Source organism: Schistocerca serialis, chromosome 1 (assembly GCF_023864345.2).
Source record: "Schistocerca serialis cubense isolate TAMUIC-IGC-003099 chromosome 1, iqSchSeri2.2, whole genome shotgun sequence".
Lineage (NCBI taxonomy): Eukaryota > Metazoa > Arthropoda > Insecta > Orthoptera > Acrididae > Schistocerca > Schistocerca serialis.
Window position 1 is genome coordinate 14,898,738 of NC_064638.1, and position 25,012 is coordinate 14,923,749.

At 40.6% G+C, this 25,012-nt stretch overlaps 1 protein-coding gene across 1 annotated transcript in view; it reads right to left on the bottom strand.

The window, feature by feature from the left end:
- The window catches only part of LOC126460149 (molybdenum cofactor biosynthesis protein 1-like), an 86,399-nt gene that overhangs the window by 22,750 nt on the left and 38,637 nt on the right, over positions 1–25,012 (bottom strand). Inside the window, exons 4-6 of the mRNA XM_050095902.1 lie at positions 22,574–22,798; positions 13,224–13,369; positions 4,437–4,522 (exon numbers count right to left, since the gene is read on the bottom strand). Of these exons, the coding sequence (XP_049951859.1) occupies positions 4,437–4,522; positions 13,224–13,369; positions 22,574–22,798 (457 nt within the window). The remainder of the gene's footprint in view (positions 1–4,436; positions 4,523–13,223; positions 13,370–22,573; positions 22,799–25,012) is intronic.

Here is a 25,012-nt window from a genome sequence, read left to right on the forward strand (position 1 = left end):
AAATTGAAACATAGCTAATTTAGAGGGTATGTGATGTTATTTCAGTGATAACAAAACAGAGTCAAATTTACACAGAACTTATCAGTTTGAGCCCACTTATCAATACAGCAATGCACCCTGTCTGGCCTGGACAGTGCGGGAGGATGTCGTAAAGCTGCTGCATACCCTCCTGAGAAAGGTGATCCACAACTGTTGTAACTGGACATTGCAATCATGGATACAGGCAGTGGGATGGAGTTGACGTCCATGTTGGTCCCATAATGTTCTATCGGGGACAGATATGGGGATTTTGCTGGCCACAGGAGTATATCAACATCACGCAGACAACTTAAAGAGACACACACTACATGTGGACAAGCACTGGCCTGTTGAAAAATAGCACCACAATACTATTACACACTGCTGTACCATCAGAGTTCCCTCGGCCATTACAAGCCGTGACCTGAAGTCATACCCAATGGCTCCCCACACCATGGGACTGCTTTGTGACCCCCCCCCCCCCCCCCCCAAAATGTGGAAGAATGGGACCTCTACCCATCTCCCCGGGTCACTGTCGAACTTCTCCACGATAGTCATTTGGAGCAGTGCAGGACTGGGACTCATTAGTGAACATAATGTGACACCATTCATTAGCAGTCCGTACTTCTCGATCATGGCACCACTTCACATGCAGTCATTTGCTTGGGTGTTAATGGCAGCCTATGTGCAGGACGGCAATTCCATAGTCTGGCTGCTCCTAGCTGTATGACACAGCATGTTGCAAGGAGTCTATTACAGTGAACTCCTGTTTATCCTAAATGATCGGGATGGTGGCCGGTTCCGATAACAAAAATTTCAGATAAATCAAAGTCCCCCTGTTTTCACATGTGAACACTTCAAATTGCATCAATATTGCGAAATACGATCGTAAAACGTGCGTGGGGTATGTAAAACGTTACTGATATGGTTGCAAATAACCCTGCACTTTTTTACTGAAAAAATTGTGTTGACATGTTAAAAAGGCACCAAACTATGATTGAAAACTCAAAGTTTTTAAGTGCTGTATAACAAAGCTCGTTTATTTTGCATTCTTACAGAAAAAATCTCCCTTATTTGGCAGCAGGAAATAACAGGAGTTTTAATTTTATTACCTACTCTTTTGAGTAAGAAACAAACTACTGAACAAAATTATGAAACAAATCTAGAGATTACTCAAAGGAACAAAAAGTCTGTCTAGAGGAACTTTCAAGAAAATTAAAAAAAAAAAAAACTTTTTAAGTTATGGACATAGAAGTTCTAGGATGCTTCATTAGAGTTTATCTTTTGGTAACGAAGTCACAAACGTCTTTTTTTTTTGTTTTTTTGCTTGAGAAACTATTGCTGCAACAATACATCTCCAACGTTGAAATCAAACTATTTCAAGATAAATCGTCTCCGCCTGTTGGCTGATGTACTCCAGGGCAGTTTGGATCACTTCGCAACAGAATGTGTGAGGAATATTTTTCTCTGATTCATCATCAGAAACATAGTCTTCTGACACTTTATGATCGGTCACAATTTGGACGATTTCATCCTCAGTCACATGAAAAAATGCCATTTTCTATCCACTCTTCAGTGTCTTCGAAGTGTGTGTCTTTACAACCAGCTTCTCCAGTAAATTCACCAAAATTATGTCAGCTTGAGTTTCGGTGTTGCCTCCTCCTTCCCACCACTTAGGTTGCCTTACGATCTAAGAGTTTTTTCCAAGACCTAACAAGAGGAACTGGAGGAATTAGATTCCAAGCTTCAGCAATCAATGAATGACACTTAAAACATCGATTTTTTAAGAGCTTCCACAAAATCATCTGCAGCATCAATCACACCTATTAATTATTCCAGCATCTTGCGTCTGTAATGTTTTTCCATCGCCTCAAGAATACCTTGGTCCATCGGTTGACATAGAGATGTGACATTTTGTGGGAGAAATACAACTTTGATATCCCCATCTTGCAGATCACCTGGGTGAGAAGGAGCATTGTCCACAAGAAGTAGCACTTTTCAAGGAAGTCCTTTTCCTTCCATGTAATTTACTACAGTTGGAACAAACTCTGCCTGGAACCACTCTCTGAAGATGGCACTGTTCATACATGCCTTAAGACTGACTCGTGTACCTCAGTGGCAAACTGGTTGGTTGGAGTCTAAATGCTCTTGGTGTTTTGGATTTGCCAATTAAGGTAAGACACAGTTTATGATTGCCAGTGGCATTACTGCAAGCAAGGACAGTAAATCTTTCTTTGATTTTTTTGTACCCTGAAGCCATTTCTTCTTCTTTAGAGGCAAGGGCTTTCATTGGCAGCATTTTGTAATTCAACCCAGTTTCATCACATTTGTAAAGTTGATTGCCAGTATAACCTCCTTTGTCAATGATTGTGTGCAGTTTCTTCTTAAAATCAGTGTAGCAGCTTCATCCCCAGATAATGATTTGGCACTGATGGCAATTTCATGAATGCCATGCTGCTTCTTGAAACGATCCTGCTGGCCATTACTTCCGAGCAATTCTTGCTTCTTTCCTTCAATCAGCTCATCAGCTCATTTTGACAAAGTAGAGGACCTGAAACTGACACACTTTTGGCTCTTATTTATTCGTGCCACAAAAATAATGCCTCTTCTAACTGAGGATGTGCACCTTTTCTCATTGTTTTTCAAGATTTCACTGCGCTGCCCAATGCTTGGATGGAACAAAATTTTTCAATTCCTGATCAATTTGTCTTCCGATCAGTAATTGTACTCCTACTCTGCAGCAACTTTTGTGGGTGGCTCACCAGCATCAATTCTCTGCAAAGTGTGAAGCTCTTTTTCCAACAAGATCACATTCATTTTATGTTTCGTGCCTGTAGTCATGTTCAGTGTTCTTTCTACAGACACTCGACTGAGTCCTTTATGGTTTTTGGCCCCTTTTATCTCTGGACACTTTAAGGCACATAGTGGGAGCACGAAACCTCAAATCAGAAACACACAGATGCACAACTTGACAACACTCGAGATGCACTAGACAAACGTTTGACTTTTGAAACCAGGCTGTGGCAGCCATCAAATGAAAGCATTCGATACATCTATGCCATTTCCTCTGTTCTACCCAAGCCCACATGGCAACACAACAGGGTGTTGTACATTCACTGTTAAACACTCAGCTTTGATGTACTGACAACAAGTGGAAAGTGTTAGGCGGCGCACTCTAATTGTCGGTTTTGACAGGGCTACGTTGCGCTGCATAGAACAATACTGTATGTACTGTACTACCAAGGAGTTCCAATAGATGGCAGTGGCATGAAACCATGCAATACGAATAAGAAACACACTAGAGCTTCAACCAACACACGCACGAATTGACGATACTTGGACTTTTGACACGCACCAGTGCACTGATTAGCAGTAGATTGCCAAAAAACACCAGCAAATGCTTGGCTCCAGGTGCACGCAAACTGAAACTTGTCAAGTGTCAATCTAGCTAGCCAAAAGTGTAGCTGCACGAGAGTTTACTGTACTTGTTCTCAGATGGCAGTCACAGATGTGAACAGGTTACAATGTACTCAGTACACTACACAGTGATGCTCCCTTGTAGTGGTCTCATGTAGTCAACTGGAACATTGATGATGAGTATGCCCTTACTTTCCAACATCAGGCCACTGTCAGATCCAAATACTCCAAAAATACAGATGTTGCAAGGTTTAACCAGGCGACCAAATGGACATCCACAATGAGGTTTCTTTCAAACTCTCATCAGATAATGCTGTCTCACACCAATATGCAGCACCTTCATATCCTCCAGAGTGATGATTCATCTGACGCTATTCGCATCCCTTATATACCACATGATGTTTGCTAAACAGCAATAAAAACAAAGAACACTAATGAATAATGAAGGAAAAGACAGACTGTTACTTACCATAAAGAAGATACCTTAGGCTGCAGATGGGCAGAATTAAAAGACACTTACATAAAGCTTTCAGCCACAGCCTTCACCAGTAAGTAGTAATCTGCCTTTTCCAATATTGTTGATATTCCTACTGGAGTTTCCATTGTTTCAAGGACACTGATGCTTTTCTGTGAGTGTTTGCTTTATGATGTTTTCTGCATTTTAGCTTTTTTTTTAAAAAAAGAAAAAAAAAGAAAGAAAGAAAGAAAAAAAAAAGATTTGTTGCTGGAAAACTTCTGAAGTCCAATAAAGGAGTTACAACAGCCATATATGGTTATCTGGTGGACCTTGCAGAACCAAATTCTAGGGCTGAAATATCTTGTTGACCAATGGGCATTAATCAGAATGAATACTAAATAAAAATTAAATCCAAGTGTACACAAAAAACACAGGTTCTATCACTGTTGTTTTTCGTTCTATTTTGCTCTTATGTTTGCTATGACTTGTTAAACAGAAATTTTCTTTCTATCTATAGAGTTACATTTGCTGTAATGTATCTTACCTCGATGTTGTTTCTTCCTTCTTCTCACTGCTGCCCCAATCATGGCAAGCAAGTCATCCTCACTGCATTTGCTTCGTATTGCATCTCTGAAACAACTGTTAAAACACCCATTAAACAGTACCAGGCAATTACCACACAGTGAAATGTTGGTACACTAAAAAGGAAGAAAAACTTTGCAGAAATCTTCAACAGTAATCTTGTAGTCTGCAGTAGGCAACAGCAGGATAACAAACCCACTGGACAAGAATGGGAAAGTCATGATAGAAGTTACTTTTATTTTTATAAATAAACAGGTATCTTACACAAATGCTCAAGAGTGTACATAGGATCTTGGGCTGAAGAGGTGGAGCAGAAACTGACATTAGTTTTGTTGAAGAGGGAGTACTGGAACACAGCACAATTTCTTGCAAAATGAAGCCAAATTTATTGATAAACTCTTAATTAATTGCCAAGCTCACTAATGTGACCATTTTATGACAGGTACTTACTGCTTGGAGTATATGTGACTTTTCAGGCTTGCCTGATAGATCTGTTGCAAAAACACTTTGGGTTCCCCACCAGATAACATTATGCAAGTCCCTCCCTCAATATTTCAGTGACACAACGTTTTGGCATCTACAGGTGGTAGTGATTTCCACCATCACTGCTGCAAGATGCAACTGGCAATTTCCACATGACAGCTTTGAAATTTATCATGTGGATGACTATGACCATCATATTTAGAATTCAGAGGATTTCATAGAATACCTGAAGATGCTTAAACCAGAACTTTCAGATCTTTTAGTTAGCTCAAATGTTATATCATTACTTACAAAAGTGCCCCTGCAGCCCTCATTAGAGGTTATTAACAGCAAGTTTGAGAAAGAAATTGTGGTGCTGTTTAAACATGTGCATACCTCATCCTATTTCTTATGTAACACCAACTACTTTAATCAAGTGGACAGTGTTCCCATGGGAGATCCTCTATTTCCCTTAGTAAATATCCAACATTCCTCCTTCTGGCAGAATGCTGAAGAGACATTTATGGTGTGGCCCACATAATACAGACACTACCTATGTCCCTGCAGCATTTGCACTCCCTCCATCTGAATATTCAGTTCACTGTGGAAGTACAAAAAGATAGCAGCTTACCATTCCTGGATGTCACAGTTAGAAGAAAAGCTGACAGAACACTGGGGCATAGTCTCTACTGCAAACTGATACACGCAGAGTTATATTTGCGGTCCAAAAGTTGCCATCACCCTGCACAATGTGGTAGTGTCTTACACTCCCTGGCACATAGAGCACACGTGATCTCAGATACCAACAGTCTGCCTGGTGAACTGTAAAACCTAAGAACAGTGTTGCAGCAGAATGTTTATTCTTGTAAACAGATTTGCAATGTGTTCTGAGCAAAGCAAGTTCAGTGTAGGGATGTAAATGAAGATACTTAGACAAGCACTGCAAATGGCTTTCTTGCCATATTTCAGTGGCATGTTTTCAAAAATAGAAAGAATCGCTAGGAGAAACAGAATCAAGTGTGTTTTTCGTCTACCAGCGAAAGTAAGGAAGTGTTTGTGTTCAGTTAAAGACAATCTTGACCCTAGAAAACATAGATTATATATAAGATCTGATGCCATTATGGGAAATCTTATATAGGGCAGACACCTCACATCGTGCAAGAACACTGTGTTCAACAGCACTGACAAAAATGCCACCCAGTAAATTTGTGGTAGCAGAGCACTGCCTGAATACAGGGCACCACACGTTTCCCAAGAGGCCATACGGTGGGCAATCTTACCAACAGGAATATGGAATTTTGACTAAGCACTGCCCAGAATCCAGCACTGACTGCCATGAAATTAAAACAGTAGAAACCAGATCCTCCGATGTATGACCTGATGCAGCACCTTGCAGAGAGTTAATTCAGCTTTTAACCAGACGAGTGTCCAGAAGTGCAGTCATTGCCCACAACACATAAGCAGAAGGCTACTATGAATGGCATTTCCATCCAACTGGGAGTGCCTGTCCACACATTCGTACTCCTGCTTCTAGCCTGACAAATTTCAATTCTGCTGTGCGAATATCACCAGTCACATCTTGCAGCAGTGATGACAGGACCCACCACTACCTGAAGATGATGAACAGTTGTGTTGGTGAAATATTGCGAGGCTTGCACAAAGTTATTCAGTGGCCAATCTGAGAAGATTTGTATGCATTATTTTTCTGTGACGCAGGTATTGTGCAGCAAAATGTGATAACTTTCTGCATTTGCCTTTTTGTAAATTTCAAAATACCCCAAAAATTGGTGAGAAACACTGAACATATGACGTAACCAGATGACATACCCCACAGCATGTGCAGCAGTCGGGGTTGAGTGTAAAGGAATGATTGAGCAGTGCAATACTTTCATTTGAGAAAACAGAGCAAATTTCAAAACTTTTGTAAATATGATCTGTTGTAAATGTAGATGTTACAAAATTACTGTCCCTGCTGTAATCAAGCAAAAGCAGTTCTGATTTTGTGTTTTTTGCTTCTGTCACTTCTCTTTTTGTTTACAGACATTAGTTAGTAAAGAAAACAAAGGTCATTTAATGGCGATGATGCTATTCTGAAGTTTACACTCATCTACTTGTTATGCAATATGGTAGGTTTTCATTGTACTGTACTTTGCAAGAAATCAAGGAAACTGCAAGACCGGTAAATAAAATAATAAACTTCAATATAAATACATAATTGTTTAACACAATGAAAAAATACTGCCTGCCAGATGCAAGACGCAAATCCTGAACGCCATCACTAAAGTCGCACACATGTATCCGTAGCCACAACGATATGAATACTTGACTTGGGTTGGGATGATCAAGTGTGACAGACCAAGAGGCTCAACCACTGCAAGCATGGCAAGGTACATCATCTGGTGACATTTGTCATTCGCTTTTGACACATTTCCCAACATTTGTATCGTATCCAACATTTGTGATCCCATGTGTCTTGTATTAAATTACTTGTCTCAGGGTCATCTACAGTGCTTTGGAGGTTTTTAAATGTTAATACGCATCACCCTGTGTGTGTGTGTGTGTGTGTGTGTGTGTGTGTGCGTGTGTGTGTGAGTGTGTGTGTGTATGTGTGTGTTTATATATATGAAACAAATACTAACAAAGAGATAGAGGGCCTGCTGAGTACTTACCTCAGCTCAGTACAGCCGATAGATACACAAAACAGAACAGAAAATTGACGTATCCTAGCTTTCGGAACTTCGTTCCTTCATCAGGGAGGAGAGAGGGGAAAAAAGGGGAAGAAGGGAAAGTGGATTCAGTTATTCACAACCCAGGTTATGAAGCAACAGGGGAAAGGTAAACAGGGAGGGTAGCAAAGATGGAGGCATGGATGTCAGAGGGAAGCCAAAGATATTCTACTGTAATTACTGTGCCAGCTTCAAACCAAGGAGGATGAATACAGAAGTAAAGAGGTACATAGTATAAAGATAAACACAACTATGTAGGATAAAAAGATGCATGAATGGCTAAAGAGGAAAGGGAAAGAGGGGAAGACTAAAGAGTAAATGGGAGTGAGGTTGGTTAACATAGGTTCAGTCCAGGGGGATGGCGGGATGAAAGGATGTGTTGGAGTGCAAGTTCCCATCTCCGCAGTTCCGAGGTACTGGTGTTGGGTGGGAGAAGCCAAATGGCACATATGGTGTAGCAGGTTCCTAGGTCCCTAGAATTATGCTGGAGGGCATGCTCCGCTACTGGGTATTGGACATCTCCTAGGTGGACAGTTCGTCTGTGCCCATTCATGCGCTCAGCCAGTTTAGTTGTCGTCATACCAATGTAAAAGGCTGTGCAGTGCAGGCATGTCAGCTGATAAATGACGTGTTGTCTCACATGTGGCCCTGCCTTGAGTTGTGTATGTTATACCAGTAGCGAGGCTGGAGTAGTTGGTTGTGGGGGGATGCATGGGGCAGGTTTTGCATCGGGGTCGGTTACAGGGGTAGGAACCGCTGGGTAGAGAAGGTGGACTGGGAATATTGTAGGGTTTGACAAGGATGTTACGGAGGTTAGGGGGTCGGCAAAAGGCAACTCTGGGTGGTGTGGGGAGAATATTGTCAAGGGATGATCTCACTTCAGGGCTTGACTTGAGAAATTCATATCCGTGGCGGAGTAATTAGTTGATGTATTCGAGGCCAGGATAATATTGGGTGACAAGGGGGATGCTTCTGTGTGGTCTGGGGGTAGTAACATTGTTGTTGGGTGGGGAGGAATGTATTGTTTGGGAGATCTGTTTGTGGACAAGGTCTGCAGGATAGTTGTGGGAGAGGAAAGCACTGATATATAATATAATACAGGGAAACATTCCAAATGGGAAAAATATATCTAAAAACGAAGATGATGTAACTTACCAAATGAAAGCGTTGGTATGTTGATAGACACACAAACAAACACACACACAAAATTCAAGCTTTCGCAACCCACAGTTGCTTCATCAGGAAAGAGGGAAGGAGAGGGAAAGACGAAAGGATGTGGGTTTTAAGGGAGAGGGTAAGGAGTCATTCCAACCCTGGGAGTGGAAAGACTTACCTTAGGGGGGAAAAAGGACAGGTATACACTCGCACACACACACACACACACACACACACACACACACACACACACATATCCATCCGCACATATACAGACACAAGCAGGGTATATGTGCGGATGGATATGTGTGTGTGTGTGTGTGTGTGTGTGTGTGTGTGTGTGGCATACTGGTCTGAACTATGCAGCCTTCAAATGGAAGTTTTTTGATCACTCCTTATTTTGCACCCTGCCACCTTGGCAATATGTACCGCAAATCATCAGACAGACGACCTTCCTGCATGCTTCGAGCATCCCCTGGTGCTGTTCCGAACCAATGCTAATCTTTGTAACTGTGATGAGCAGTGTGCAGATTGCATCTTTGTATCCCACAAAGAGGTGACAGTTCCCAGTGGCATGAATGGTTACTGTTTATTGACTGTCACTGAGTTGGTGAGTCATTTGCTACATTGTGGCCCACCTGTCCGCTGCTAAAGCCATGCTAGTCGGTGGTAACCCCTGTCAATGATATCCTGTTGCCCATAGCAGTTCACTCTGCTGATTGTGGTAGTATTTTCCTTGAATAAATCTGCTCACAGTACAGCTTTGACACTGTGGTACAAGAAAGCCCAATGACTACACACCCTTATAGAATAAGTGTCTCGAGCCATGGTTACCCACGATATGGCAGTGATAAAATCACCCTGTGATCAACTGTCACACTGCAGCTGTAAGCTGCACCTCCTTTTTCAGAATACTCAGGTTTATTAATTTGAAGTAAATCAGATCTTTTGCAGGAAGATTTAACAAAAAGAGCACATCCACGAAAGGATGAAACCATGTCTAATTAACTGGAACACAAAATTAATAATTAGTGGTGACAAAGATCCTCTGCAATAAAAAATAATGTCCACTTACTTCATGTATTAGTCTTCAAGTGACAGAATATATGTAACTGTGTCCTTCTTATTTACACTGATTAAACAATGGAAATTCCAGGTAGGAATATCAACAGTGCAGGGAAAGATAGATCACTATTTACCGTAAAGAAAACAAAGTTGCACACAGGCACAACACACAAGCAAGCACTCCACGCGCGCACGCACGCACACACACACAGAGAAAAAAAAACTGCCAAGTCCAGCAGCTAGGGGCAAGCTGCTGGAGTTGTCAGTCATATGTGTGTGACATGTGCTTGCCTGTGTGTATGAATGTGTGTGTTTCTCTGTATCTCTTTTGCTGATGAAGGCTGTGACCGAAAGCTTTGTGTAAGTGCCTTTTTAATTGTGCCTGTCTACAATGTAACATGTCTCCTTTACAGTAAGCAGCAATCTATGTTTTCCTATATTTTTCATTTACACAGATGTAATTAACAAATCAGAGTCTATTTATTCCAGAGAAGTGACAGTTTGTTCATGACAGTTCAGCACAAATCTGATTTTTTATATACAGAAAGGCTACCTATAAATTATTCTGTGTGCCAGTGTTCATGCTGACTATAGGGATTCACACGGATCATGTGTAATTTGACATCTGGTCCTGTAAACTTACTTCTGCTCAACGTGAAAAATTCTCCAATCCACATTTTATAATTAACCTTAACATATCAAATAATGCACCCTTTGATATAACTGCTTATTGTCCACTTCCCATCACTCTATTCCCAATGTCAACCCAGTTGACCTCTTCTTCTAATCCAAAAACCATGGTTGACTCAATGTTTGCTATTGCAAGCTATTGCTATTGCAGCACAAAAGTGCCAGAGGCACCAGTAATGATATATAATTAAAAATACTAGAAAGTAAGGCTCACTGGTCCGTACATGCTAAGACAAACACTACAAGTGTCTAAGACACCGTGCTCTCACACAACAAGTACAAGGTCTGAATACATTCCATTTACGATACACTAAACTGTTTCATTCACGGCGCAATATACATACTCTCTCCCCAATAAACAGAATAGTTATAACTCAATTGTTCACAAGTGTATATTATGACTCTTGCCACAGCTATGCAGTCAGTATGCCACAGGGGTGCCATAGAAAGGGATCAGGTTCAATTCCTTGTAGAGCCGGGAAATTCTGCTCGGTGGACGGACTGGAATAGGGTACACTCTGCTTGTAGTTCCAGCTGAGGAGCTACTCAAGTGAGAAGCAGTGTCTTCAACTTCTGGAAGTTGATAACAGCCTGGAGAGTTGTATACTGACCCCCTAACTCTCCATAGATATATAGTAGAGGACATCTCTCGAAGAGCATTGCGTGGTCTTCTGGGCCCAATGCAGAGTTCCTTTATCAATGTATACTGTATATCACCACTTGTACACACTCATCAGCACAGTACCATATTGTCTCTTCGCGTGGCAAATTTTTATTCCCTTGTTTCCAGATCAAGATTTTTCCACTTCTTCTCTCTCTCTTTTTTTTTTTTTTTTTTTTTTTTTTACCACACATATTCCACACGGTTTATGCTCACTCCTTCAATGATACTTCCTATCCTCCTCTAGTGTCCGAGTTGTCCCTGCTTTCCTGCGTGTTTGTTGGTTTAAACACCCTTGTTTCAAAAGAGAGTGACAGCTTCGATACAGTCTTGTCAACATTTTGTATTTTTATTTAGCAATTATTGTTTGAGCCTTATAGGCGAATGTCACAAGATATTGTCAACCACTGCATTCACTAGATTGGAATGGGGTTCATGGTAACTTATCAATTCATTTTTTAAGTTGCTGTTATCTTTTTCATCCTATCTTGGACTAGCTTTTCCATACTCCCACTCTATTTTACGTAGTCAAACAGTTATCTGCCCTTGCAAACTTGCTCCTTTACTACCAAGTTAACTAATACTGGGCAGCCTAACAGAAGTTCCAATATCCAGTCTTTCACCACAATTCACCTACACACACTTTTCACTCACTGATTTTCTTTTTTCAATGTCATAAATATTTTGCTTTCACAGACTGCTGTGCTATGAACATAAAATTGTAGGAACATCTGCCTCACAGGTCATTTTTTTTTATTAAAGAATATGTTCCTTGCTTATTCCTATTTGCTTCTGATACATTTCCATTCTCACTTTTATTTTGTTTTGATCCATTTCTTTTTTCTTTGATAGACAAGTCAAACAACAATGGCAATATGTTGCAGCCCCTTGTGTTTCACCCTACTTACTACGAACTTACTTTTCTTAGCTTCCAATTTTATTAGTCATTTGGTTTTTTAAGATACTTAAATTACTTGTTTGACCCTGTATTTTTATATCTTATTTTACCTTCGGTTGATAAAGGATTTCTGGTATGCTCACAAAGAGAGAGCTGATTCTTCCCACCCCTCACCCCCCTTACCTTGTCCTGAAGCAAACTTATCGCCAAGTATCTTGCAGTTTTTTTCCTATTATTAATCTCTTAGTCTAGTCATCAATTTAAAAGTGTCAGTTGTTGGTCCCATTGTCTAATAATTTGTACATTTATACACATGAAGTTCCAATTTTTATTTGGAACACATAGACTCTGATAATCATGAATCACAGTTCAAATGGCTCTGGGCACTATAGGACTTAACATCTGAGCCAAGGCAGGATTCAAACCTGCGACCGTAGCAGTCGCGCAGTTCTGGACTGAAGTGCCTAGAACCGCTCGGCAACAGTGGCTGACGAATCATAGTTACCATCACATGGACAGAAATATTGTGTTAACTTTATTACAACATAGGGACATAACTAAAAATGTCTTTACATAATTTCCAGTTCTGATTACTTTCCTTTAATTTAATCTCACAAATAGGTTAGTGTAACATGATGTTGACAGAGGCAAATTATATATACTCACAAATTATTTAGCTAGAGGTATCTGGTTTGTATGTCTGGGAGGGAGGAAGGTGCAAGCTGAAAACTTCAAGAAAAGATTACTCATTTCATACCTGCTGGATTTAACTGCAGTTTATCTCTTCCATATACCAACCACATACCTAATGTGCATGGCAAACAGTTTGAAAGTATTATTCTATACTCAGCATTTGGAACTATCAGTTCCTTCATGAGAGAGGAAAGAGGGATAAGTTTCTGAAGGTCTCAAAGGTCACTCGGACTCCATGACTAATGTGAGGACAAGAGGAACAAATGTGTCTATAAGAAGTTTTGGAATTTCACCTCCTGGAGGTAAAATACTGATCAGTCTGTCAGTCTTCTAGTAATTTTATGGTTTCCTCACATGAATTTTCACTTGGACACGATTATTCTATGTTTCATCACTCACCTGAGAGATATCTCTGAATTCCCAAAGAGACACACCTTCAAATTGCCATCAGCTGTTATCCGTAAACGGTTGCACATGCCACAGAAGTGTTCACTCATTGAGGTAATAAATCCCACATGTCCCTTGAAGCCCGGCACATGGTATGCCTGCAAAAAGAAATTGTAAGAAAATAGCTACTGCTGTTGTGAAAATACTATAAATGTGTTGCTCACCAAGTGGAGGAAGGAGAAAATGTGCATTAAGGGGAGTTTGAACGCCATATCCTGACAATGTTAAATTTAGTGACTTAACTTCCCCATATTTCAGGAACAACTGTAGCCATTGACAAGAAACTTTTACAGGACATTAAACTATATGTTCTGAGTCTTACAATAATTGCATTTCAGCCACTGCTTTTGGAAATACAATTTTTTAATTACACAGTTAAAATTTTGTGTACTTTTTTGTATGTTATTCTAAATAATTTTATTTATACATAACATTATGTTCTTCTTTTAGATCAGAAGGCTCAGGATACATACTGAAAATTTGAATTCGCTATTCGAATTAGTTACTGAGATTTAGGGAAAAATGCAAGACAAAATGTAAATTTTCAGGAAGAGTTTTTAAAGTTTTAATAGACTGTAACTCAATATATGCGTAACATTTTATTTTTAGTCACTCAGAAGCACCCTGCACCATACTGTATATCATCCTCTTGATCTTTTTTAAGTTTTTTCTTGTTTTCTTCTTTCTGGACTCCGTAGTGGCCAACTGTGCTGCATACTCTGCTTTACCAGTGCAAACCTTGTCCATCCATTCAAATTCTCTGATGCAGTTTGCTCCAGAATTAATTCCCATATGTTGTAGCACTTTCACGCTACCAATGTTGCCATCATTAAAAGCAATAACAGCATGACTGACCCCCACTTTAGTGTCTTCATTACAAGAAAAACATTTTTTGGTCTACATCTACATCTACATCCATACTCCTCAAGCCACCTGATGGTGTAGGGTACCTTGAGTACCTCTATTGGTTCTCCCTTCTATTCCAGTCTCGTATTGTTCGTGGAAAGAAGCATTGTCAGTATGCCTATGTGCGGGCTCTAATCTCTCTCATTTTATCCTCATGGTCTCTTTGCGAGATATACGTAGGAGGGAGCAATATACTGCTTGACTCCTCGGTGAAAGTATGTTCTTGAAACTTCAACAAAAGCCCGTACCGAGCTACTGAGCGTCCCCCCTGCAGAGTCTTCCACTGGAGTTTATCTAACATCTCTGTAACTCTTTCGCGATTACTAAATGATCCTATAACGAAGCATGCTGCTCTCTGTTGGATCTTCTCTATCTCTTCTATCAACCCTATCTGGTACGGATCCCACACTGCTGAGCAGTATTCAAACAGTGGGCGAACAAGTGTACTGTAACCTAATTCCTTTGTTTTCGGATTGCATTTCCTTAGGATTCTTCCAATGAATCTCAGTCTGGCATCTGATTTACCCACGATCAACTTTATATGATCATTCCATTTTAAATCACTCCTAATGCATACTCCCAGATAATTTATGGAATTAACTGCTTCCAATTGCTGACCTGCTATATTGTAGCTAAATGATATGGGATCTTTCTTTCTATGTATTTGCAGCACATTACACTTGTCTAGATTGAGATTCAATTGCCATTCCCTAAACCATGCATCAATTCGCTGCAGATCATCCTGCATTTCAGTACCATTTTCCATTGTTGCAACCTCTCGATATACCACAGCATCATCCGCAAAAAGCCTCAGTGAACTTCCGATGTCATTCACAAGGTCATTTATGTATATTGTGAATAGCAACGGTCCTACGACACTCCCCTGCAGCACACCTGAAATCACTCTTACTTCGGAAGACTTCTCTCCATTGAGAATGACATGCTACGTTCTGTTATCTAGCAACTCTTCAATCCAATCACATAATTGGTCTGATAGTCCATATGCTCTTATTTTGTTCATTAAACGATTGCGGGGAACTGTATCGAACGCCTTGTGGAAGTCAAGAAACACAGCATCTACCTGGGAACCCGTGTCCATGGCCCTCTGATTCTCGTGGACGAATAGCGCGAGCTGGGTTTCACACGATCGTCTTTTTCGAAACCCATGCTGATTCCTACAGAGTAGATTTCTAGTTTACAGAAAAGTCATAATATTCAAACATAATACATGTTCTAAAATTCTACAACTGATCGATGTTAGAGATATAGGTCTACAGTTCTGCACATCTGTTCGACGTCCCTTCTTGAAAACGGGGATGACCTGTGCCCTTTTCCAATTCTTTGGAACGATACACTCTTGTAGAGACCTACGGCACATTACTGCAAGAAGGGGGGCAAGTTCCTTCACATATTCTGTGTAAAACTGAACTGGTATCCCATCAGGTCCAGCGGCCTTTCCTCTTTTGAGTGATTTTAATTGTTTCTCTATCCCTCTATTTCAATATCTACCATTTTGTCATCTGTGCAACAATCTAGAGAAGGAACTACAGTGCAGTCTTCCTCTGTGAAACAGCTTTGGAAAAAGACATTTAGTATTTCGGCTTTAGTCCATCATCCTCTGTTTCAGTACCTTTTTGGTCACAGAGTGTCTGGACATTTTGTTTTGATCCACCTACCGCTTTGACATAAGAGCAAAATTTCTTAGGATTTTCTGCCAAGTCAGTACATAGAACTTTACTTTCGAATTCATTTAACGCCTCTCGCATGGCCCTCCTCACATTACATTTCACTTCGCGTAATTTTTGTTTGTCTGCAAGGTGTTGGCTATGTTTATGTTTGCTGTGAAGTTCCCTTTGCTTCCTCAGCAGTTTTCTAACTCGGTTGTTGTACCACGCTGGCTCTTTTCCATCTCTTACGATCTTGATTGGCACATACTCATCTAACGCATATTGTACGATGGTTTTGAACTTTGTCCACTGATCCTCAACACTATCTGTACTTAAAACAAAACTTTTGTGTTGAGCCATCAGGTACTCTGAAATCAGATTTTTGTCACTTTTGCTAACCAGAAAGATTTTCGTACCTTTTTTAATATTTCTATTTATGGCTGAAATCATCGATGCAGTAACCGCTTTATGATCACTGATTCCCTGTTCTGCGTTAACCGTTTCAAATAGTTCGGGTCTGTTTGTCACTAATATGTTATCGCCATGAGTCAGTTCTCTGTTTAACTGCTCAAGGTAGTTTTCAGATAAAGCTCTTAAAAAATTTCACTGGATTCTTTGTCCCTGCCACCCATTATGAAAGTTTGAGTCTCCCAGTCCATATCAGGCAAATTAAAATCTCCACCCAGAACTATAACATGTTGGGCAAATCTAATCGAAATATTTTCCAAATTATCCTTCAGGTGCTCAGCCACAACAGCTGCTGAGCCAGGGGGCCTATAGAGACATCCAATTACCATGTCTGGGCCTGGTTTAACCGTGACCTTCACCTAAATTATTTCACATTTCGGATCTCCGTCAATTTCCTTCGATACTATTGCACTTCTTATCACTTTAAACATGCCTCCCCCTTCACTTTCCAGCCTGTCTCTGCGGTATACATTCCAATCTGAGTTTAGAATTTATTACTGTTTACATCGGGTTTCAGCCAACTTTCTGTCCCTAGTACTATGTGGGCATTGTGACCGTTTATTAATGAGAGCAGTTCTGGGACCTTTCTATAGATGCTCCTGCAGTTTACTATTAGCACATTAATATTGTTATTCCCTGTTGCATTTTGTCTACTCCTACCTTGCCGCATCTCAGGAGGTGTCTTGTCGGGCCTAGGGAGGGAATTCTCTAACCTAAAAAACCCACATGTGCACTCCACACATACTCTGCTACACTTGTAGCCACTTCCTGCATGTAGTGCACGCGTGACCTATTCAGGGGGACCCTACATTTCTCCACCCGATAGCGGATGTCGAGAAATTTGCACCCCAGATCTCCGCAGAATCGTCTGAGCCCCTGGTTTAAGCCTTCCACTTGGCTCCAAACCAGAGGACCACTATCGGTTCTCGGAACGATACTACAAATAGCTAGCTCAGATTCCACCCCGCGAGGCTTTCCGCCTTCACCAACTCCACTAACCGCCTGTATGAACTGAGGATGACCTCTGAACCCAGACGGCAGGAGTCATTGGTGCCGACATGAGCAACAATTTGCAGTCGGGTGCACCCAGTGCTCTCTATCACTGCCGGCACGGCCTCCTCCACATCTCGGATGAGACCCCCGGCAAGCAGACAGAGTGAACACTGTCCTTCTTCCCCGACCTTTCCGCTATTTCCCTAAGGTGCTCCATCACCCGCCTAACGTTGGAGCTCCCAATAACTAATAAACCCCTCCCCCCATATGCCTGCTCAGACCTTGCTGAAGGAGTGGCCACATGTCCACTCACAGGCAGAACGGGCGATGCCACACAGCCAGCCTCCACACTGACCCTCCGCCTCGTGCGCCGCGAATGCTGCTGAACCCGCCACTCCCCTTGGGAAGAGGGTGGCCCAACCGCGCCCGGTACCCGCAAAGATGTGTCGACAGAAGGGTCAGTGGGTGAAGCATGTATCACCTGGGGTGTACCATGCAAAGCACCAGACTCCCCACTGCCGCTACACTCCAAGGCAGCAGCCTGAAGACGGGTAACCGCGGCCATCAACACGTTCAGCTGTTCGCGAACAGTGGCCAGCTCCACCTGTGTCCATACACAGCAGTCACACATCCTATCCATCCTAAGAAATCAATTTACTGTAGAGAGTTAATCAACTTATAACTAGACTGCTAATTCACTAAAGGTGGCTGATAGTTGACTAAACTGTGGTTACTAGACACTTCCTGTAGAAAACAATGAAAATAGCCCTACCTGTCTCTGGACTGTATTGAAAACAAACACTAGCACTACTGGCACTATGGCTTACTAAACGGACTCTCTCTGACTGTATTCAAAACAAACACAAAATCTATGGAACACTATTACTAGCACTCGACAATAAAAAGCTTCCTAAAAGCAAAAACACCTGGAAGAAGAAGTGACAAGTAAGAAAAATAGAGTTAATACTTAAATTAGCATAGCTCGCTGCACAGCAGACATGACGCAGACGGCAGTTACGACAACACTGACACTATAAGATTATTGAACGACTCATTGGGATTTTGAGTCTGACAATGCAGACACTTCTTCAATAATTCAAGATTGCCAGGTCTCTGTAAACAGGTTTTATGATATCCACAACTGCTGCTGGGATAGAATGTTTATGGCTGTATGACCTGTTTGAGTACTGGGCATTGCGGTAATTGCACCATGAACCAGATCCAGGAGGGCAAAGATGGTGTACTGGTTTATCATCAGCTGACAGTCTCTGGAAGAAGGTAGCCCGTACTGCCTGCTTCAATTTCAACAAATCCTCAGTATTATTTCTAATGGCAATCTCATAATACTGTTGTAGTTGATCAATCATTTTGTCTGTCAGCCTGCTTCTTATGGTCTTACCACCTGAAAGTTTCTTGTCTCTCAAACTTTGTTTCAACTTCCTCAATCTGGTACCCATCCTCTTCTGGACATGACCAACACATTCCAGTTCTGTGATAAGCTTCTCACCATAAGGCTGAGTGGCTACTACACTGTTATATGCATTTGAGTCTGCATAACCAAAGAACTTAGTGTAACACACTCGCCTTTAGTTTACAGATCGATTATAAATTTCAACAGCTGCACAGGCCTCCGTACGACTAGTTGTCCTTCATAATTTCTGTCACAGATATGCCCTTCTTCATGCCCTGATTTATACTTATAACAATGTTTGGTTAAAATCTGGAAATCTATTAGCTTTCCAGTATCCACACTGGTCACTGTAGCAACAGAATTCTTAGAAATGCAGCTGCGCTTCTACCAAGTGCCCCAAAAGCTACGGATATGTCAATCATACCATCGTTTATTTCAGCAGCTTCATTTGCAGCACACTTAATTGACTCACATGCAGCAGATTTCACAGCAGCTCCAATAAATCCTGCATACTTGTCCATTTTACAAAGTGGGCGTGGCATATACATCATGACACACATTGTTTCTGCTGCAGTGTAACCTTTGCCAATAGCTCTCAATCCATAAAACCACCTAACATTTATTTCAAAATAATTATCTTTACACTTATCAGAATTCCAAAATGAATGAGTATATTTACAACTGGCAGAATTAATGATACGTTTCCTGGCTAGTCCATTTGATACCTCAATGTCTTCATGTAAACTAACTGGCCCTCCACATACATACAGCACACACATTCACATAACACCCCTGTTAGGTTGTGTAAATGTATCAGAATATAACCTAACCTACCGTTTACATGAGTTTTGTTTTGAGATAACTGTGTTATCACTATGTTTCATTTTAATCTTCGAAGCACTAATGGGTGTTTCGCTAGATACTCATGAGTTTGCCAGTATTTCGTTGTCTGTAACTTCACACACCACATGCTGAACGCAAAGTTTCTGTTTATACAAAAATTTATTACCATGAAACCCACATTTCTTAAAAACACTTCATTTTGGGGTCATACTTTTTGAGAGATTTACCAGTCTATTCGTCACTTTTCCTCGGAAGAACGTTAGCACTTCGATATACAAAGCATGTTTATACTATGAAAAGATACGATACTATTTTTGACAGTGCTACCAATACAAACACATAATTTAACATTTATAACACAGTAATCCACAGCTTTCTACAGGGTGGTCCATTGATAGTGACCGGGCCAAATATCTCACGAAATAAGCATCAAATGAAAAAACTACAAAGAATGAAATTCGTCTAGCTTGAAGGGAGAAGCCAGATGGCGCTATGGTTGGCCTGCTAGATGGCACTGCCATAGGTCAAACTCATATCAACTGCATTTTTTAAAAATAGGAACCCCCATTTTTTATTACATATTCATGTAGTACGTAAAGAAATATGAATGTTTTAGCTGGACCACTTTTTTCGCTTTGTGATAGATGGGGCTGTAATAGTCAAAAATGGTTCAAATGGCGCTGAGCACTATGGGACTTAACTTCTGAGGTCATCAGTCCCCTAGAACTTAGAACTACTTAAACCTAACTAACCTAAGGACATAACACACATCCATGCCCGAGGCAGGATTCGAACCTGCGAACGTAGCGGTCGCACGTTTCCAGACTGTAGCGCCTAGCACCGCTCGGCAACTCCGGCCAGCTGCTGTAATAGTCACAAACATATAAGTATGTGGTATCACATAACATTCCGCCAGTGCGGACGGTATTTGCTTCATGATACATTACCCGTTTTAAAATGGACCGTTTACCAATTGCGGAAAAGGTCGATATCATGTTGATGTATGGCTATTGTGATCAAAATGCCCAAGGGGCGTGTGCTATGTATGCTGCTCGGTATCCTGGACGACATCATCGAAGTGTCCGAACCATTCGCCGGATAGTTACATTATTTAAGGAAACAGGAAGTGTCCAGCAACATGTGGAACACCAACCACAACCTGCAACAAATGATGATGCCCTAGTAGATGTCTTAGCTGCTGGGGCAGCTAATCCTCACATCAGTAGCAGACAAATTGCGCGAGAATTGGGAATCTCAAAAACGTCGGTGTTGAGAATGCTACATCAACATCGATTGCACCCGTACCATATTTCTATGCACTATGAATTGCATGACGATGACTTTGAACGTCATGTACAGTTCTGCCACAGGGCACAAGAGAAATTACGGGACGATGAAAGATTTTTTGCATGCGTTCTATTTAGCGATGAAGCATCATTCACCAACAGCGGTAACCTAAACCGCCATAATATGCACTATTGGGCAACGGAAAATCTACGATGGCAGCGACAAGTGGAACAGCAGCGACCTTGGCAGGTTAATGTATGGTGTGGCATTAAGAGAGGAAGGATAATTGGCCCCCATTTTATCGATGGCAATCTAAATGGTGCAATGTATGCTGATTTTCTGCGTAATGTTCTACCAATGTTACTACAAGATGTTTCACTGCATGACAGAATGGCCATGTACTTCCAACATGATGGATGTCCGGCACATAGTTTGCGTGCGGTTGAAGCAGTATTGAATAGCATATTTCATGAAAGGTGGATTGGTCGTCAAAGCACCATACCATGGCCCGCACGTTCACTGGATCTGACATCCCCGGATTTCTTTCTGTGGGGAAAGTTGAAGGATATTTGATATCGTGATCCACCGACAATGCCTGACAACATGCGTCAGTGCATTGTCAATGCATGTGCGAACATTACGGAAGGCGAGCTACTCACTGTTGAGAGGAATGTCATTACACGTATTGCCAAAGGCATTGAGGTTGACAGAAATCATTTTGAGCATTTATTGCATTAATGTGGTATTCACAGGTAATCACGCCATAACAGCATGCGTTCTCAGAAATGATAAGTTCACAAAGGTACATGTATCACATTGGAACAACCGAAATAAAATGTTCAAATGTACCTACATTCTGTATTTTAATTTAAAAAACCTACCTGTTACCAACTGTTCGTCTAAAATTATGAAACATATGTTTGTGACTATTACAGCGACATCTATCACAAAGCGAAGAAAGTGGTCCAACTAAAACATTCATATTTCTTTACGTATTACACGAATATGTAATAAAAAATGGGGTTCCTATTTAAAAAAAACACAGATGATATCAGTTTGAGCTATGGCAGCACCTTATAGCAGGCCAACCATTGCACCAGCTGGTTTCCCCCTTCGAGCTAGACAAATTTCTTTCTTTGTAGTTTTTTCGTTTGACACTTATTTCGTGAGATATTTGGCCCGGTCACAATCAATGAACTACCCTGTATATAAGAAATTACCGATTTTATTAGGTCTTGACGTAATGCATGTAAAAATTTTAACATTTTCAACTGGTGTAGATTATATTTTAGATAATAAAATAAAATACTTCCCACACAAGTTTATAAGTAATATACATATCATTTTAGTTGGAGAATTGCAAATTTTATAATCAGATAAAAACCCAAAAAAGTGAAAAAGAATGTCTTCCCCTTCTAACTCCCCTTAAAGTTATGGAAATGTGCAAGCTTTTGGAGTCAGTGGCTTCTTCTTCTGGCAGAAACAGTGAAGGGGAAGGAAAAGGGAAGAAATAAAAGGATTGTCAAGGTTTAGGAAATGGGGAGAGTTGCAGAGAAGCTGCAGAGAAACCCAGGCCAGGACAGACTTACTGAATGGGATGAGAAATATGTAACTAAACCAGTCCATCTCTCATACCACCAGCAGATGTGAAGTATTCTTGTGATCGGTAGTAAGTCATAAACATTAAATTATTTTCAATGTATGTTCATATGTAATACTGCACGTACCTTTGAGGTATCATTGGGCCCATTGGGAAGAGGATCAAAATCAGGCCACTGCTTTCTAATTATTTGGAGCATTTCACTAAAGGAGACCATCTTCCCATCATTCCATTTGTTGCCGCTGAAAGGCATGTACTCGATAAATCTTACATCAACATTTTTCTCTTTTGTTAACTCCACAAAAGTGCACACTTCATCTTCATTAAAACCTCGCATTACAACACAAATTATCTGTGGAAGAAAGACACCATTAAAAACTTGGTATCAGATAAAGCATGGTTTAAACAGAGTTTGAAAGACTTTTTGATAGGCGACTCATCCTACTCTATACATGAATATCTTAACAGTGGCTGTTAGGCCAGCTTAAATAAGAATGTCTGTTAGATTTCAGTTCTGAGAGCACTTTGTCATAACAGTCAAGATTATGTACTTTTTGTTTGATAAATTTATGAATAGTGCATAACAATGTTTCGGTCTGACAGCGTATCAATTCTCAAAAATATTAGCTGTTACAGTTTGTATTGTATTCACCTAGTTTGACAATCTCCTGACAAATGATCAGGGTATTCAAATGTTTTATATTTTTTATGTTATACTTTCTGGCATGTTACTCACCCATGAGAATCATCTCATGTTTTGGGTCTTGGAACAAAAGCTGAATCTAATCTAATCTAACCTACAAAATAATGGTTCTACAAGTCTGTTGTTATATTTGTATACCTCACTGATTCTGTTAAATTAATCTCTTTCTCTCTTTTTAGTGAATGTGGGAATTTATCTTAGCATGCCAAACTGTTAACCTTCTTAACAATTTAAGAAAATTAAACTACATACATCTCCAATCCTTTTTCCCACTCCAACGCACACATCTTTTGCTGAAGGTATTATTTTAACTATTACATTAAATTATGAAGCTTTCTTGAAACTGTGCTGCCATTTGTGAAACAAAGTTAAAAGTGTTCTCAAGATAAAAGGTCTTCACAAAAGGAGCATTTAGTATCTGTGCAGGTAGTAACACTGACAGCCTTCATATAAACAAGCCCATATGGTAGAACATCCTGCTTTACACATACACGCAATGGCAGAAAAAAGGAAAAGAGCACACCTTTCATTCAAGCATTGAATATATAAACTGATGAGACAAAACACTATGACCTCCTGTTTGATAATGTGTTTGTCCACTGTTGGAACACAATACAGCAGTGATTTTGTGTGGGACAAGTTCAATAAATTTCAGGTATGTTCCCAACATTATGTGAGGTATGTTCCCAGCATTATGCAGCACCGCATGTCTAAGCACAGGTCATGTAATTCCCATAAATTGGAGATCAGTGGTTTCTGGGTGCAGAACTGGTATCTGATATCATCGCAGATGTATTCCATCAGATTCAGAAGGGGTGAATTTGATTCTGGCCTCGTGACACTGAAAGTCATATTATTGAAACATGTCACCTTCATTAGGGACAGAGTGCGGACAGTGCACAATAATGTTCACACAGAACAAAGCTGTTATGGAGCCTTCAGTTACTACCACAGGACCCATAGAAGACCAGGTGAATGTCCTCCATAGCATAATATTGCTCCCACTGGCCTAAGTCTGTAGCAAAGTGCACCTTTCAAGCACCAATTCACTCTGATGACAGTGTATGTGCACAAAACCGTCAAGCAGGTGTAATGCGAAACACGAATGATTCAACCAGATGACACATTTCTATTGATTCACTGCCCTATCTCAATGCTCCTGAGCCACAGAAATTGTAATTCAACAGTGTTGTCAACATGGGAACATACAGGGGTTGTCTACAGCAGAGCCCTATGTTTAACAATGTGCAATGAATGGTGTGCTCTGAAATACTCGAGCTTCCACCAGCACTGTGTCATCAGACCTGCCACAGAAATTAGCTTCCTCAACCGAATGTCATCTTTTACAAAGGAACCATCCCAGCATTTGCCTTAAATCAATTAGGGAAATCAAGGGAAACCCAAATTTTGGTGGCCCGATGGGTCTCGGGTCCGTTGTCCTCTCGAAGGCAAGTCCACTGTCTGACCACTGTGGTGGCATGACCTAGTCTTAATTAAGCCAGAAAATCCTGGGAAATGCTGACATACTTATTGATTTAAGATATAACAATTTAAAACAATCCTTTCATGAATTTCACTACAATTTTCTGCTCTTTTGAAAAAAAATTTCTTTTGACTGTTTTGATGTTGTTTAGTATGTTTCAATAATGATGGCAGTCTCTATAAAAGGGCAGTTTGACTTTTAAGTTTAGTTATACTGTTTTAAACTACATCCTTCATCTATTTGTCCACCCAGAAGTGCTATAGGATATAACTTGAAGACTATGGTGAGGTGGTGGGGGACAGTCATGTGTTGAGAAGGAGGTGCTGCCAGAAATGAAGTGTGTGAGGTGACGTTATTGACACTGCATACAGGGAGAATAA